The sequence below is a fragment of the Watersipora subatra genome, chromosome 4 (genome assembly GCF_963576615.1).
Source record: "Watersipora subatra chromosome 4, tzWatSuba1.1, whole genome shotgun sequence".
NCBI classification, from domain to species: Eukaryota; Metazoa; Bryozoa; class Gymnolaemata; order Cheilostomatida; family Watersiporidae; genus Watersipora; species Watersipora subatra.
In genome coordinates this window covers 18,047,767-18,065,970 of record NC_088711.1, presented here as the reverse complement: position 1 = coordinate 18,065,970, position 18,204 = coordinate 18,047,767, and the positions used below count along the sequence as shown (strand labels likewise).

General features: G+C 34.6%; 1 protein-coding gene across 2 annotated transcripts in view; it reads left to right on the top strand.

The window, feature by feature from the left end:
* LOC137394605 (eyes absent homolog 2-like) overlaps positions 1-18,204 on the top strand; it is a 45,466-nt gene that overhangs the window by 16,648 nt on the left and 10,614 nt on the right. The window contains exons 6-16 of one of the 2 annotated variants that reach the window (XM_068081339.1): positions 2,005-2,090; positions 3,419-3,501; positions 5,228-5,311; positions 7,110-7,175; positions 7,837-7,887; positions 8,099-8,275; positions 10,510-10,565; positions 13,667-13,844; positions 16,271-16,387; positions 16,732-16,803; positions 17,462-17,607. In XM_068081339.1, coding sequence (XP_067937440.1) covers positions 2,005-2,090; positions 3,419-3,501; positions 5,228-5,311; positions 7,110-7,175; positions 7,837-7,887; positions 8,099-8,275; positions 10,510-10,565; positions 13,667-13,844; positions 16,271-16,387; positions 16,732-16,803; positions 17,462-17,607 — 1,116 coding nt within the window. The remainder of the gene's footprint in view (positions 1-2,004; positions 2,091-3,418; positions 3,502-5,227; positions 5,312-7,109; positions 7,176-7,836; positions 7,888-8,098; positions 8,276-10,509; positions 10,566-13,666; positions 13,845-16,270; positions 16,388-16,731; positions 16,804-17,461; positions 17,608-18,204) is intronic. The other variant, XM_068081340.1, reaches the window with a different exon arrangement.

Genomic DNA, 18,204 nt, shown 5'->3' with positions numbered 1-18,204 from the left:
GCTACCTTTTGACTTCTGTACAGTCTTGATAGCTTCGTTAGCAAATATGGGTTTGATGAGCACCTTTGTCTGTGCCGCCAGGTGATGCTTTAGTGAATATATGGTCAGACTTGGTGAAGAAGATAGATTTTACATGGGAATACACAAATTAGATTTATTCTCTGACAAGATTGATTAAGCATTTAAGTTGCGGCTGGCCACCGTATAGGAAGAGTGTGCTGCCGACCGAACCACTTTCCCTTCTTCGGCTCTCTTTCTATCTTCATTAGCGGTTAGCTGTCTAATTATCAATTGATTCAGGTGGTCACCCATCCTGCACTTACCCAGTCATGGTCTACCAGAAGTGCTGTCAATATCGCCTGAACTTTTGTTACTAACGACAGCGAAGAGTTAATTAGAAGAAGTGGTCATCTCGTTTCTTTTATTTTATGATATCATTAGAGGGATTCCAACTTTCTGGATAAAACAGTTTTAACAGTTTTTGCTAAAAAACTGGCTATTTATGGCATGTATGGGTAGTTAATAAATAAGCAAGGAAGGTTGTTGTGTTGAGAAAATTTTTATAACTTTGACGCTGTAATGCCGTTGCATATCTGTGTTATACTGTTTGTATTAGGTTTAAGGTGTGTTTCAGCCATAACCAAAGATGGGTTCCTACCTATATATGTATTGCAGCTTCAATACCAATGTGTGTATCTCTAAAGTTAGCTGAAAGCTGACAAAACAATTTTCAATGTTTAAACAACAGGTTTAGCGACAGCGTTTTGTAGTTAATCGGTCATTCTAGTCAGCCGAATAAAAATTTGAGTTTGGAATGAAAGTAAAAATAAAAGTTTTGCGTTTGGAATGAAAATGAACTCCTTCAAAAAGGGTTTATTTTTATCGGGGAAATGCTTATAAACTTGATATAAAGTTACCGGAGATGCTGAGTTTTTGATGAACTAGTAGCATTACTAATACCACCCTATTAAATCAGACACTAACTCAATCTGATTTGGAAACTTATTGTTTAACTACTGTTTGTTTCAAAAATCAGTGAGCGGTTTTTTAACCCAAGTGCTTATAACGTCAGACAATGTGGTCATTGATAAGTTAGGCTTTCCTTTGTCTTTACCCTGCTTCATCTCTTTCATCAGCCGATTTTTTTGACGCGAGTTTATTGCTGTATTGTCAAATGGTTATGAGAGCCACCTAAATCTGTGAAACGTCCGTGAGTTGGTCTGTTTCCTCTCTCGTCGGTCATTTAGCGTGTGTGACACTGTTTTATATCTCACCTGGTATAATTTGATGATCAGCAGATCAAAATAGCCTACCAATTGGTTACAGGAAGGTATGCTGTTAATGCATATGGGATATCCGCATATAATTAAACTTTGTATGTTATGTTATAACTATTTAGATTATAACGCTGTTACATAATTGTTAATATCGTTTATAAGTAATTTTTTTTAAATTATGAAAAAATAAAACACATTGTACTATCAGCAAGCTGCATACTGAAATTCAAAGATTTTACATTTTAAAATGTTTGTATATATTTTTCGGAATATTATAGTTGATAGCAAAAATTACTTGATATTCAAATTATATTCTTGCTGTTGCATACAATGTGCAACAGCATTAGTATATATTATATGGAATAATATGATATACACTAAGTTGGAAGTCATAATAAAGAAAAAGATGCATTCATTATTAAATGAATTAGACTAGTAAAACACTCTGTGTGTCTTTTACTTGTTATACAATCTCTTGTTTACATAATATCATAGGTGTAATATGATTTGGGGCGTGCATGGATTGTATACGGCTCACAGATTGTTGTATCTATGTATGTAATATGAACCATCTTAGTTAATTTTGGAACAAGGGGCAGACTGCAATATTTGCACTGGATATTCTACATTCAAGTTATTATGGGGCTAAGACCTCTCTTGTTCCAAAATTTTACTCTTTTGAAAATCCATAACCCTTTTGCTTAGTAAAAATTTATTTACATTTTAGCTCAAAACAGACAAAGCGAGGAAACGGACATCTACAAGAAAAGGTGTCTCTGCCGGTCAAGTGAAGTTAAACCCGCAATTGCTCAGGTAGTTTATGAATTTATTCTAGAAACTTGTAGAATAATTTCTAGAATTTATGAGATGATTCCATTACCTCTGTCACAGGAAAGAATAGCTCACGCAGTAAAATATTCAATTCTACACGTTGTGTACAGCCAGAGGAAAATAAGAGATTATTAAAATGTATCGCTTTTAGTTAGTAAAATTATCTTTAAAACTGATTTAGTTTATTCATGTATTGGTAGTAAAAAAAGAATAATAATTTATGTAATCAAATAGATGAATTCATCAATTTAAAGTTCAACTCTCATATATTGTATATGGTTTTTTCCTCCCTCTGTCTCGCTGTATCTTCACTAGCTTTTAGTTCTCATTCGTCTTTCTTGCTCCTTCTCTGTACCTCATGTGATGCCTCCTTTTTATTCGTGTCAAGGTCACAACCTTACACGATACAAGCGAGTACATAAAAATTGCAAAGTTTTTAGTAAATTATATTATTCCAATTATACTTAAAGAAACCAGTTTCCATGATCAGCTTTCCAGCTCGCTGACAATGATGAATAAGAAGTTAGTGATTTGCCATACAGGCTGATAGCGCGTCATTGAGCACACGCTGTTTACATGCATCTGTTCAGTGGGCGCTAGAAACCGGACAAACATCTTCAATTAATCATCACTGCCTCTTGCTCAAAGGATTGTCACTGTCTGCTTCTGACCATTATTACATAAGAATTTATATCTTCATATAAACGACAGGAAAACAACCGTGTTACTAATTTTGTCATCAGTATGTAAAGGCTATAATAGAGGAGTCTCTCCAAACTCCAGATCATCGAAGTGCAGCTGCCAGTTATTATTATTATTATTATGTCTTCGTGTCTTCTCAAGCTGTCTTATATGTGGTTTTATTTGTTTTAAAATAATCGACTTTCCTTAAATTGGTTGCTGGTGTGATTGACAACCTAAGCAAGTGCTGGTTACATGACTACAGCTTTTGTAATTGTCAAAATATAATATAAATGTAAGCTATGTCACTCGATCTTAGGTGAGCTATTCGAAATAACACTCAATAGTAGTCGAATGGATTAAGGTTGTTAGAGAAAAACATTTAAAAATAAAAAAACGTACTTTTACTTTACGTAATACAAAAAAAAATCTATTTATTTTGCTTGTTCACGGAGACAGCGCGCTGCCATTTTGGCTACTTGCTGAGAGTTTTGTTTAAACTCATAAAATAATCGATTGCAGACATCGGATGTGCTACTTTTGCTTGTACATGTATTGTCAGATCTTTATTTAAACTGCATTTCAACAGAAGATGAAGATGTTCATGAGTACTTTTCTGTTTGTGACAGTCAATTCAGCTCGACGTTGGTTCTTCAAGAGCAAGGGCAGCCAGGCGAGGTACTGATCAGCATTCCAGAACAAGGAGACCGAGGTATGTCAGCCACCTTAACTTAAACATATGCCTTTTCAGACTTTTCGATAGTCGTGTTTAGACATCGTGACCAGGCGTTGAACTAAAACGCTGCCAGCTTTTACCTTTGTTCATTTGCTTGGGTCACGTAATTCTCCTTGAAGAATTTAGTCAATTTGTTAAAACAACATTTTATTAGCAATAGAGTGGTGATTCTGGCTTGATACGTTGAAATTACTTTTTTTTCTTGAATATTTGAAAATTGAATCTATAAATATTACAGTGTTAGCAGTCTATACTGAACTGCTTCTGCCTGACCTCTAGTGTTATCATCTGCTTTATAGCTCTGCGCGTGTGGTGTTAGTTTACATGTCTATTATCATTTAGGCTGGTGCATTACCATTCTAAAGCAAATGTATGGGAGTAGACGTGACTAAGACAGGCAGCATCGCTGCCAATCAGACAAAATCATGAAATCTATTTTTTAAAACGCAATAAAAGATATGAAAAGAGAAACTGACGGAGGTGTGCGAAGCGCTACTGAGGAACAGCTTATTACTGAGCTGAGCTCGGCATAGCCACACGGCTGTAGATATCAAGTTACACCAGGTCGATACCAAACATCATCTGCAGTAGGCAGTCGTAATAACCATGTGCTAAATGTAACGCCGACTTCACCACTCGATGCCTTTAATACAAACTGCAAAATAAACAGGCATGTCAAGCAATCAATTAGGGAAACTAACGGCCAAGCTCTGGCACAGAAGCCCTACAGGACACTGTATATAATACTTAGTAGAATGTGTGCTCAATGCTGGTCTCAAATATTTACCGTGTCTTTTGCAAATTGTTAGAGTACTGCCAGTTTGTTTGTTTTCCGTTTTAGTCAAAGTCGTCTCAGGGTAAATAAGTTATCGACTTCATCCGATGAACTGAGCTATTTTTTAAAAACTCGAATGAATTCTCATAGAATTTATGCGCCGTTGATAAGGTTCATCGGGTGTGAGAAGTGACAGGAGCTGCTCTCCGTATAATATGATATAATTTTTGATGAGCTGGTCTGTTCGCCCGATCGAAGGAATTGGTGTCTATGGGAACCAAATGCTTTAATAAGCTTTCGTTCTTTGCTCTGCATCAGAGTATATTGGCATTTTCTCCAATATTTGCTCATCATGAATATGGTATTAAAGTCAAGTGTTTGCACATAGGTTTGCTGGAAATTTGCATAGTTGTTTCAATATATATAGGATGAGTGTATTCCGCTAGCTTTTTGTGTACATTTTAGATAAATCCCGAGTCATTATGCTAAATGCGAGGACACACAATTCAGCAGCTCGCAGCTATTTTCAAGTCTCTCTCTCGGCTGTTAAATACAGTGACGTGACGCATACCAGCGCTCAGTTAACTCCAGTATGAAATACGAGAAGGTGCTTGATCATTCTTTAAAATGCTCGGTTACGGAGCATCTTCTTTGGTCTGTTGGTATCTTTATATATATATATATATCGGTAATTATTTGAAAAGCAAAACCGTTGCAAAAGTGTTCACAAAATAAGTATTCCGATACAACAAACTCGGCGTATGTGGAAAACTTTGCTCTGACCGTAGAAGAAGATTAACTTTATTAACACCAGTCAAGGCCGCTCAAAGCAAATCAGACCGTGAGACAAAATAATAAAACAAAAGAATTGTAACATGGAATTTTACAAAACCTCAGTATAATATCGTATTTATCTTTCTTCTGCAGACGGGTCCAACACAGGATATCAAGAAGATGCTGATGACCTAGCGTGGTTGAATAACACAGAGTCAAGGGATATTGAATCTTCAGGTACCTAGACTAGAACTTTTGGCGTTTTATGTTAAATCACCCTTGTACAGTAAGATTTGTGCTGCCAATCAATGTTATTCTTAATTATTATTTTTTATGTCGATGACTTAGGGCAGAAGCTATCACTTTGGTGAGCTTATCATCTTCGGTAGCTTTTATAAATAAAAAAAAGCTCTCATTACTTACAGAAGAAGTAGATAAAAGTGTTTCAAAAGGATTCTATTAGATACAAATGCTTAGGTAAAAAACATTAACCCGTGCCACCTCCTAAATACTGTCAACAGGTTTCTTATCCGCTGATGATCCGCAATTGGCCGAATTAGCCGCTTATAGTTTGAGCTGTCTGAACAAGGTTTGAAATGTCTTTTTAAATTTTAATTTAATTAAACTTTCAACTAATTTCTAACATTCATCTCTATGTGTCGATAAAATGAAAAAACAACAAGTAACTCAATCTTTAGGCTTTGAGACTCAAGTGATAAATTTTTCGAAGATATTTTGAACTTTAAGCCAAGCACTGGCATCTAGCAGTGACATTAGCTGATTAAAGAGCAGACAGTCTGTCTATGGCCTGCGTGGTGACAGGAGAGGAAAGGAACTGTCATGCCAGCCTACATGAATCAATGACAGTGTGGCAGCGAATGCTGACATTCTCCAACAGCAGGGAGCTGATTTATCTTATGAGAGGAGACAATACTCCTAGAGTTGCTCATCAGTTAGTTATTCGTCAGCATTAACAAAATGGGTGTTTATTTATATAATGCACACGCTGCTTGAGCTGCTTGTGTATCAAATAACCCGATCATGACAGTATCTCTTACTTGAGTAACAGAGAAATTATTTTATTACAAAAATATTTGTTTAAAATCATATTCTAAATTATTTATTTTACTAAGTTTTATAGAAAGCATCTTTTAAAATATACGTTATTAGAGATTATACTGAGGGTAGAAAGATCGACCATAAACCCTTATTTCAGTCGGGCCTCGTTGTCGACGCCTGCTCCCATTATGTCCAGTATTTCTGCAGGTTGACACTTGTACTTGTGAGGAGATTGTCAAATATGTTTATAGGACGAAATACAGATGTTGGCAGCAGCCGTACTCAGCTGTTTATTTCTTCTGACAACTTGTTTACTTTCAGAAAGCACATTTGCTAGTTTTTCAACATTCTCCTTTAGATGTGAACTGGAGCTACCGATAATCTGTAGCTTGACTAACACAAAAATGCCATATTTTCCCTATCGGAAACGTAATTGAATTGTTTATATCGCTTCATTGTTCATATCGTAATTTCGATTTCTAGCCATCGCCAGCTAAAATCAATCTTAGACTATTTCACATGTGGTTGGAGATGGTTCTATTAGCGAGTTTACAAGCCTGGCAGCAGCTGACTGGTTCACTAAGCAAACACCAGCCCTGCCAATGTGTGACACACTCACTGGTGACTAACAATAGCGGTGGCCCTGTCGCATCTTTTGATAGGCATCGCTGAGCCTGTCACTCCTCGCTAGAATGTAACCTCGTTCTTATCCATTCTGATCTCTCTGCGCACAGACACTGTTAGTCTCAGTGTAAACAATTCCCCTTTATGTAGGAATTTTTGTTTAAATGATATAACATTGATTTAGATTGGAGATATTTATTTATGTTCGCAAGAGACGCAGCATTTACTGACTTCACCCTTTTGTTTATCAATTCTGTCTCCGAGCCAACAATAAAGTGATGCTATCTACTGTATTCACGCATGTACAGGCAATTACCTCCAGCTACATGGAATTTTTATTACTTTCTTGTAGATTGCAGTGAGAAAGTTCTAGAATCGGAGACAGCGGTCAAAAAGCGAAAAGTTTCGGCTGGCCAAGGTATGTGACGTGGGTGAGAGATTTTGGGATGTGGGCGGCCATTTTAGGTATTTTATGTGAATTGCCCGGAATGGTAGAGAGCTTGGACACCGCTCTATTAAACTGAACTAAACCTGTTGCCGGCACGAAAATATGACAAAAATCGCTAGTGTGCGCTAAAGTATTATTAGTTCCGATTTCTATTCATTTTAACGTTTAATGCTCATTCACACTATATAGCCAGATGTCGGCATTGTCCTTTTAGCGATTATTTATCTACTATGTGCACCGTAACCGATGGCATCATCGAGGCAACGTGAATACGCCAGGAAGTGTTGCAGCTGCCAAACTTTTTCGATAGTTCGCTAAGCCTCTAAGGCACTCTATACAATGTGCTTCGGCAGCTATAATTGACTGTCGTTGATTGCTCAACCTATTTTTTTCATAACAGTTGCTGCAGGACTAGTGTCTCATCACTTCTGTGATCTCATTGTACAATGTGAATGCTATACAACAGACTATTCCCTGATGTAAAAGTTGATGGATTTGGGATAGAGTGAACAGTGTTATTACAGACGATCACCGAAGTATTGTGGGATTAACACTGGCATACGAATATAGTGTGAACCAAAAATGTGTTTACAAATTTTCCTCAGCTTAAACTAAGCTATTTCTGTTGTAGAGGTGACCGGCTACAAACAGCTATCAATAGATGCGATGTTAGGCAGCAGTGGTAAGTAGATACTTTGTGCTAGCATCTATTTCGTCAACTTGAAGTCAAGAGTGTAGTCATAAATAATTTTTGTATTTGTTTGTTGAGAAGCTAAGATAGAGGGTGCCGTCAGGGCATTTTTGTGAAAGTTTTAGCTCGCTGTCATAAGCTGTTGCGTGAGAAAACAGTTGCGGCAATCAGCATGATTAAACTGTATGTCCTTCTTACCTAGGGACCAACATGCAGGCGTATTCCTCACCCCTCGGCGGACAACCTGCTTCTTCCTTTGTTCAGAATCCAGGCTTCTATGCCTCCAGTTTTTACCCGGCGCAATCATCCATGTGCAACTATGTAAACAGAAGCAGCAAAGATCCAACAAATTACTTGGGATATTCTCCTTACAGCTACAGTAAGTATTCTAACGCTACTTCTGATTGGCTGGTTATGTAAGACTTTATATAGATTGTGAAATTATTTTTAGCAAAGTTATTTTGCTTTATTTAATATAGTGTTGAGCTTGTGATTACGTTGTTGCTAGTTCATTCAGTGTGTTAGAATTTATTACCTTGAGGATATGTCTGGAAAAACCGAGTTTAAATACTGAAAATATGTAAGATTAATTCAACTAAAAAATTGCTGAAACCAGCATATTCATAAGATAATGGCCTGATGCATTGAATATATTATTAAGAAATGCTGACCTCAATAAATTTAGAATATTGCATGAGAGATTTGTTGGTGTTAAAAATCAGACAAAATACATATTTCTTATACTTGGCGTGAAAGCACAAGACTTAATAGATATATAGATAGACAGATATCAACTTCATTATTAATAGTTAATGCTGTTCAAAGTTATTTAGACCATGAGACAAACAAAATACAGAATAGTAAAGTAAAATTATGCGTAATGGGAAAAGCTCTTTTTGTATAATGCTGTTCTATATTGTGGATAATCAGGCTCTTATTATATGTTAGGTATAAGGTGTAGAGGAATTTTTGGGAAAGTAGGAATATTGTGGATGGTCAAGCAGACTGGAGATACGATTTGAGTATTTTAGACAGCGAATATCTAAGAACACATTCAGCCCCTTAGCATTAAGGAAATTTAGACGCTGGTCATAACTGTCCGTATCTGGTAGGATAACTCTAAAGCTTAATTTTTGAAAGCGTTGTAGTTTTTGCAAAAAGCTATTTGTTCAAAAGCATACTAGCTTGGAGCAGCGTAAAACAGAATGGCAAATATACAATTTTTTTAGAAGAGCTTAGCACTGCGACATAATAATTATACACACCTAGCGGTGTGCCTAGGTATCAAATGTCATCTTTAGGTTGGGTGGGGTATGAGAAGGGTGAGTAAACAGCAACAGTAAATTAGAAGTACCTAGCGCAGCGTAATGCCAAGCATTTCCTAATTCTATTACCCGTATTGTAAATAATTCTAGCTTTTTATAGTTGACAAGTAGTTTTGCACAGCACCCGGCTGTAATAGGGCCAACTATCTTTATATTACCGTAAAATTTTACTCTTTCCGAGACGTTTGGTTCTTTTCTATCGCTTTGAATTGTTTTGTGGTAAAACTCTAGCATGGATAGAATCCACATCAAAGTTGCTCGCTTTCCTTCCCTATTGTCAGACGACCGACTTCTATTATAAATGGATTGTCTCTTGAAATCTTTTGTTAGACTTTCTTGTTTGATCGGATGCGCTGTGAGATGTGTAATTATCATTTGAGGCAGGCATAGCGGCAATCTCTTTTTCATTTCAATGTGCCTATTAAATTTTCTTCTCATATTGTTCAAAGGTGAATTTTTATATTGAAAATATTCTTTTGTATTTCATGAATTGTGATTTTTTTGATAAAACTATGACAGTGTCCGCTGTTGTTTAATATAAATTTGTTGTTCATTTTCGTTAAAGGTTGTATGTTTGCGGTATTGAATATTTTATTCAGGCTAAACAAAAAAGAATTTATTTATGTTATATAATAGATCAATTGTGCAGCATAATATTCAGATGTTTTAGCTTTTCGAATAAATAAATGAATTAAAACTATATCATTGTGCCAACTTGCTGAATGAACTCTAACGTTTCATTTCAAAAATGAAAGTTTTGTTAAACAACCAGTAAACAAATGTGAATACTAAATTCTGTTTGATTTAAATTTAATTCTGTTTGTTAACAAGAAATATTGCTGTTTTTATTTTATTTTACAAACTGAAGACTAATTTTATTATTTATTATATATAGACATTTAACAAAAACTAACCAATGTGCAAGAGAGTCGATCAGCAAAGCAATGCTCAAATCATATCGTCAAATAAATAGAATGTACCTGGCAGCTATTTAAGTTTTGATCTTATGTCACCTGTTATCATCCATACTTGAATGTTTACTCAAGGAATCGCGCAGTTGCGACTGTATTGTTCCAGTCATCCTTAACCGATGGCTGATGGTTTATTTATGTTCTGATATGCCAGTCGAATAATCATGGCATTTTCATTAATAAGACGCACTTGAAGGAATGTCGACACCCGATAAGAAGGAACTGGGTCTATTTGCGCTTGGGGATTTCTCTGAAATCCTATGAGCGCTACTTCAATTTCGATGGTGTAGCAATTCAATTATCACATTTCTTTTTAGGTACACCTCCAGCGGCCGCAGCGTCGGCTAACAATGTTTTTAATCCAACCCAACAGGTAGGCTTATTTTAAAATACTTTTAAAAATATTTAGACGCTCATTTATATATACGTTCAATTATATATTGTTTTGTTAAATTTTTTATCAACTTTACACGAATTGTTTAATAAAATAATGTTTGTGTTAGTTGTTAAAAGATGTCTAAAGATGCTACCAGCTGGTTGTATGCTACATCTGACCTATGCTGACCTCACAGCAATGAGCCTCTTAAGCCTTTATTCATTTATAGATAGCATAATATAATATGTTGTGATATATTATAATATAATTAAATATATAATTAATAATTTGACTATAGAATATAGCATATAGTATTATATATATTACATGTATATTTTATAGTTATTAGTTTAACTTTTATTGTTTAAAACCATTCGTAATTCTATACTAAATATTTTTCAAATTATCATTATTATAGCCTTATTAATAGGCCTATTATGATTATTGGAAATATTATTATGTGTTTTATAATGACCTAGTAAATGTCCTTGCTTGCCATTGGTTCAGTCTCACTAAACTGGTTGGACAGAAACTTGTTACATTGTGTGTTAAACCCAGCATTGCCAATTGGGGAACTATAGCCTATTAAACCTGTGTGGACTTCTCACGAGCGCCACCCAGTTGTTCATTTAGTGTTTTTACTTTTTGTTACCAATAGTATTTTTTTGTATCCTTTACAATAATTTTTATAAACTTAAAACCTTTTTTGGTATTTATACATGAACTTTACAGTAATTCTCAGGTTACATAGAAAAGTTTTATTATAATAAGAATGATTGTAAATTTGTGATCTCTCTTTCCTGAGCAGTAAATATAATAAGACATCCTACAATTACAAAAATTTAAAAATCTGTTTAGTAATTTGAAATAATCTGATTTATAATACTCTAATCTAAAACTAATTTAAAATGCTCTAATCTAAATATTTTAATCTAAAACGCTTTTAATCTAAAATCTGTCTAATAAACTAATAGTTCTAAAATTATTGTGCAATGAACAACTTTCCGTATGAATTAGCATAACGTAAAAGAAAGTGCAAAGCTGCTCTAGTTTGCTCTCATCTTAAAAGAGTACAGTCTGGTCTATTGTTGTTATTGTCTCAGACTTAATTGCGTTCTTCACCTCAAATATGTTACACCTTTACTCTTGACCTAAATATAAATGCCGTGAATGCGAGTTGCTGTCAAGCAGCGTTAGAAAGGTGACTAATTAAGCAAGGTATGCTAGTATGATGCCAATCGCTCAAGATAAGACAGTTAGCATTCGCCTCCTCCGGTTTCCTCCTTGTTTTAGTCATTGTGCTGGGTGCGCGCAACATGAGTCTCTTGGACTACCATTACAAAGTCAATATAAAGTGACAGAATTGTCTGGTATTATATGACAGATTTGCTCTAATGATCTACAATAGCTCAATTAGTGGTTCGAAAAATTGGTTGCCTCGGTGGCACATGCTTTCGCAGCAATTACAGCTACTAATGTGGTCAAAGCATATCTCAGATAAGTATGTTTCCTCCATTTCAAAGTCGGTGTTGAAGTGCTTGTTATGCTTTCATTAAACTAGTCTGCTAATGGCCAAAAGAAATTCTTTTCCAAGTGATACCGAAACTTGTAAATGATATGCTGATAGCCTTACTACAGCGGACCACTACTTTGTTTCCATGAAAATAACACCCTTAGTATGTTTCAAGTAGCTGGCATGGTTTCTATCTATTGTAATACTCAAGAGCTGCTGCTTTCATACATTGTCAACCATTATAGGAATACGCGTATGTACATACATGTATGTACATGTATGAACATACATGTAAGTACATATGGGTATGTTCATACATGTATGTACAAGCAGCATGTAGTAGGGTACATAGGCCCAAAAGCAGTGCTGTATCATTTGTAATTCATATGAAAATAAATTAATCTTTTGATAGAATTTTTATCTCTGATAGAATTGATTTTACTCTAACACAAAATCATTGATTTTTTTAACTACATTGCATCTGCAAGACTTGTCTAATATTTGTTCGGTATTCCTGAACACATTTTGGAACCTCTTCGCTTTGTTGGTAAAACATTTTATTCTAGAACAAATGTGGGAGATGGCCTCACATCGCTATAACAAAAAAGTCACCTCTGTCATAGACATTTCTAACACACCTTTGAAATGATGCTATAGTATCTCGGTTATCACTTTATAGTACCTCTCTGTTGCAACTCTATGACATATCTATGTAACAACTCTATGGGACATCTCTGCTACAATCTCTACAACAACTCTATGATACAGCTCTATTACAACTCTATGACATATCTATGTTACAACTCCATGGGACATCTCTGCTACAATCTCTACAACAACTCTATGATACAGCTCTGTTGCAACTCAATGAAATATCTATGTTACAACTCTATGGGACATCTCTGCTACAATTATGGCTGTCTATAAGAATGGCTGTCTATGAATATAGCTGTCTATAAAAGGCTTGCAGATGTTGAACTTTTTGCTGACAGCTGCTTATAAAAAATAACAAGCTTATCTTTCAAAAACATCTTTTTTTACATTTACACCTAAAACATATAACTAAAATACGTTATATTCGTACTTATCTACACGTTCATAAATTCCATCGATAATATTCTGTCATGTGAAATAGCCATGGAACATTTGAGAGCTTTTCAATGTTTTTGCATGATGATAAACACCAAGCTCTAAGCACGAGTTCTGAATGTTCAAAGCCTTTCTTGTATTGGAATAAATTTTAGCCAAACAATTGCTAAGATAGGTCAATTACAATCGCTGGTAACATTTCGCTTAACAAAATTTAATCAAAATGTATCGCATGCATCGTATACAAACATTTCTGCTAACCGCCATTTTGAATTTTTGCATTCAGGCAACAAATGTTGCGTTTTAGAGTCCTTTGAGTAATTTTAAAATAGTGCTCTTCTGAAATCAAAGCGTTTTATCACGATTGGTCTCACCTTTTAACAAAATGGTTGACTATAATTTGCACTTTTGTAAGAATAGATATAGGAATGGCCCGTAGACTGAAGGCTAACAGGTAGTTTGCTTACCAAAGCTTATTTCCACTCTCTCTTTATAGGGCATAGACTACACTGGCATATATGGACACAGCCAAAACCCATACAGCTATGCTGCAAGCTATCCATATATCGCTGGTTCAACTGGACCAACAACCCCTTCACCGTCTGTTCCTAGTACCCAAACATATCAACTACAAGACCTTCCCCCAGCCAATACTACAACCGCTAACAGTCAAGGTCAGTTGCATGTCACAAACATTTAGTTCTACTAACCTAGAAAGCTCTACCTAAACCTAACTTACTTGGGTGTGAAATGATAAATATTAGTGTCATCATTTTTATTATCAGAGTTTGAGCGTCGAAAGGATTGAAAAGGCATTGTCACCACTGACACTACCAAGTGTTCAAACTATATTATTAACGTTTCCTTATTGATTGGACCAGAAAATCTTTTACAACTTTAGACTATCTTGAGAAGGTATTTTATATAATCAAAACAGGAAGTTGGTGAGTTCTGGTTGGTATATCAACACACTGGAGTAAATAGCCACAGATCTTCCACCAACAGATCAGAATCATATGACAACCACTTAATTTTCTGTTGAAAACGCTCAATCGTGTAATGAGATAGTAATTAACTGATAAAACTAGCTTCTGGCTCCACGGCATTCAGTATGTTGATTGCTTTGCAAACAGCGGGCTTTGAGTATAAAGACTCTCTGTGCTAACTCTCTTCTGGTCAGACCCTATACTATAACTTATTTCTGTTGATATCTGTATATATATATATATATATATATATATATATATATATATATATATATTAACAGAAACTGTATATATATAGATTACAAATAAAAAATCTATATTTATTTAAGCTAGGAATAAGAATAAGCTAGAATACATATATACTTTATATATGTATTCCACTGTATATAGTGTATATATAAAGTATATATATTCACTATATATGAATACAACTGTATATAGTGTATATATATATAAAGTATATATATTCACTATATATGTATACAACTGTATATAGTGTGCATATATAAAGTATACAAGTGGTTGGTTATCCTACGTTATGTTTAAAAGTAATTCTACCACAAAAAATAAATAAGATGAGGAAAAATTCAAAGCTACATAAGAACTCAACACTAATAGTAATAAATGAAGTAGCTGTTTATACAAGCTACACAATGAAACAGATTTTTATTGAAAAAAAGTCAATTTCCCAGACAAGTTTCAGTCTTTATATATATCATTATTCACGTTAAAAAAGGATTTTGTCTTTTTCAATATTTTCAGTGGTCTAATTTAACTGCCAGTCCTTTTGAATTTCTCATATTTTTCTAATCTGTTAATTCAATCATTATGAGCTACCAGACATTCAATCCATAAAGCATGCCATAATTTATGCACATCTTGCTATAGATTTTTCAGGAGAATTATGATGCATAGAATATTTAGCTTCCATAAAACTAGTGTTTTCAGTTGTGCTCATCCTCCGATTACGACTAGTTTTCAAAATAAATCCCCAAAGGTAATTAAATTAATAAAAAACGGAAAAAATAAAAATAACTGGGGTGGCGAAATACACAATTTCATGTTTAAAAAAGGGGTGGTGAGTGGTCAGTCGTACCCTATCATTTAATAAACTTTTTTACAATTATAGCTGTAAAGCTTTGCTAAGGCAGGTTGTATGAAGTCATTCATTTTAGTAAACTTTTTGTGTTTTTTTATGTATAACTTTATTGGTAATAATTTCATTTCAAACAAAAATGTTTCCCAAATTACACAAAACAAGAATCATAAAAAAGAGCAACAGTTAGTCAATAAAATAAATGATTTGACACGAAACCTTTGAAATAGTTTTTCTAAGTCAAGAAAATGAATCGTAGGTAGATCATTGTTAAAATAACTAGTAAAAGTAAAAGGAAATAAAAAGAAATTTGTTTTGTAATAGCAAATTGCTAGCTAATTTAGTTTACTACCAATATTTTTATTCTTCAGTCAAAATCTTCACACGCATAATTCCAGTATTGTTGTGGGGCTTCTAAAACATAAAACCTATTTTTTTCAAACACTACATTTGCATTGTTCAACCCTGATTTTAAGTAATACCAGTGACTACTAGCAAATAAGGGTTTCTACTCAAAGGGTCAGTGCATGGGGTCTAAATCCTAGCTACATTTATTTGGATAATACGTGACAGCTTGTGGTTACGGTGCCAGACTTCATTAGCAGCAAATTGATTGAAATTAAATTTTCTATATCCAATTTTGTACAAGATGCAACAGTGTGAAACGCTTCTAGGCATTACGTATGAGGCCTTGTCTTGTACTCTGTTTTCACAATTCCCTTCTCAATCCAACTGTTTGCTGAGTGACATATCTTCAGTTTGACTCTTCCAGTTTCTGAAGTCACGTTTACCTGTCACCGTAGGGGCTCGATCTTGTCCTGTTAACATAAGCTTATGCTAATCTTAGCGGCCGAGTAGGAAACAAGCTCTCAGTTAGAACAATTGGTGCATGCAAGATATAGGATGCTCACTTATGCTCTGCACCAACACAATCTAATATACCAGCGCTAACTGCATAGCTCCTGTTCTTACAATATAACAACAAAAACATAACATGATAAAAATATTTCTCTACTAGGAACCATGCCGTTAGATCTTCAGACTTCAGCCGCCATTACTTCGACGACATCGTTGTCAGCCAATCAGTTGTCCCCTTCTTTGAGCGATGAATCTACGAGCAAGAATCTGTCAGAAGGTCTGTTCTAACAAAACCTCAGTTGACAGAGATTTTAGCTTCTGAGGTGAAACAGTTCCATCCGCCTCATAAATTGATCTGCAACATTCGCAAGCTCCAGCTTGAGATTAACATTATTCTTCTGGACATTCTTGATATATTGTGTTGCTATCAAGCGTCCATGTTGTTTACTACTAGCTGTGTAACATTTTAGTGCTAGTTTAGAAGGCTTACTCTTCTCTTCACTCTAACTTCTGTCATACATGCTAACCATTCTAGCGTGCTTGCGCTTGTTACTGCAGCTTGTAATCAACCGAGGAGACAACTTATCAATATGTCACTCATTTCTTACCTCCATTTTTCAGGTGAAAGTCAATTCTCGCCAACCATTCCTTCAACACCCTCTCCACCTCTCGGCAAGCAAGACAGTTCAAGAGGTAGGAATGATATACTAATTTTTTATTATTTTTACTGAAATAATAATACAAATATTATAGGGTAACAATCAAATTAGTGAATCCCTTACCAAAGAAAGAGTTCTGACTACGGTGCTACGAAACTTGAACAAATACAAAATTAGGTTCAATAAAACAAATATATTTGGCAAACTTAAAACTATTTTCTTATTTCAGGAACAATTTCAAATAACTCATAGTGCATTGAGCTAGAAAATTGCATATTTTTAGGAGTATTCAAACAGAAATGCTGAGGAATCTAATAAACATTATGAATAATTGCATTACAATAATAATTACAAAACATTACAATAATAATATGTAACTCATGTCTGTCTACTGAAATATGAGTGTATTTATAGGAAAATTATGCTGCATGGCTATAACCATGACGATACAAATACATAATAATAATAATGCTAATATAAATATACACATGAATATATAATACTAGAGTGAATATAGGCATCAGAAGTATAATACTAGACATAATATAACATTAGATAGCAAAAATACTACGCTTTTCTCCGTGTCTGATCTTCCCCAGAACTGTCAATAGTCAAACTTGCCACAAAACAAGCTGTTTTATCGGAGACGCCCCTCCTTTATAAACTAAGCTATATTTGTTGTTTGGCTACAGGTCGAGGTCGTACACGTACAAGAAAGCAGACAAGCTCTCCTGGACCAGAAGCAGATGTAAATAGAGTATTTATTTGGGACCTAGAAGAAACCATTGTGATATTTCATGCTCTCATGACTGGCTCATACGCGCAGAGATTTGGCAAGGTTAGTGGATTGTTCTAGAATATGGGTCCCTATACTTGATTTATTTAACATATCAAATCATTATTAGAGGGAACTCGGTGACCAACTGCAAAATCATGCCTTGAACCAACCACAATTCAGGAAGCCAACTTTATAAGCATTCGGCTCATTTTAATAACTCAAACCACGCGACACTTTTATTTTCTTACATTATAGAACAAACTTATTACTAAAAATCACGTTTTTTCAATGTTAAACTGTTTCCATTGTGTTCAAATAAGTTACCATAGCTAAGATAAATGTGCTACAAATGTGGTACACTTATAATATACATAATTACATTATATGTAATAATATATTATATAATATATCATAATATATAATAATATAATAAGACATACACAATTGGTGTTTAGTCTCACTGGTTGTAGGCTGTTTGTGGAAAGATCACTTTGTTTCTGAGTTTATTCTATCTATTGCACTGGTACATTGTTTCTGATTGGTTAACTGTCATGTCTTCTATCTATTGTACTAGTACGTTGTTTCTTATTGGCTAACTGTCATGAAACGAGTTTCTGACCAACCTAAACAAGCACTTCCGCTCGTAACAGTCATAAA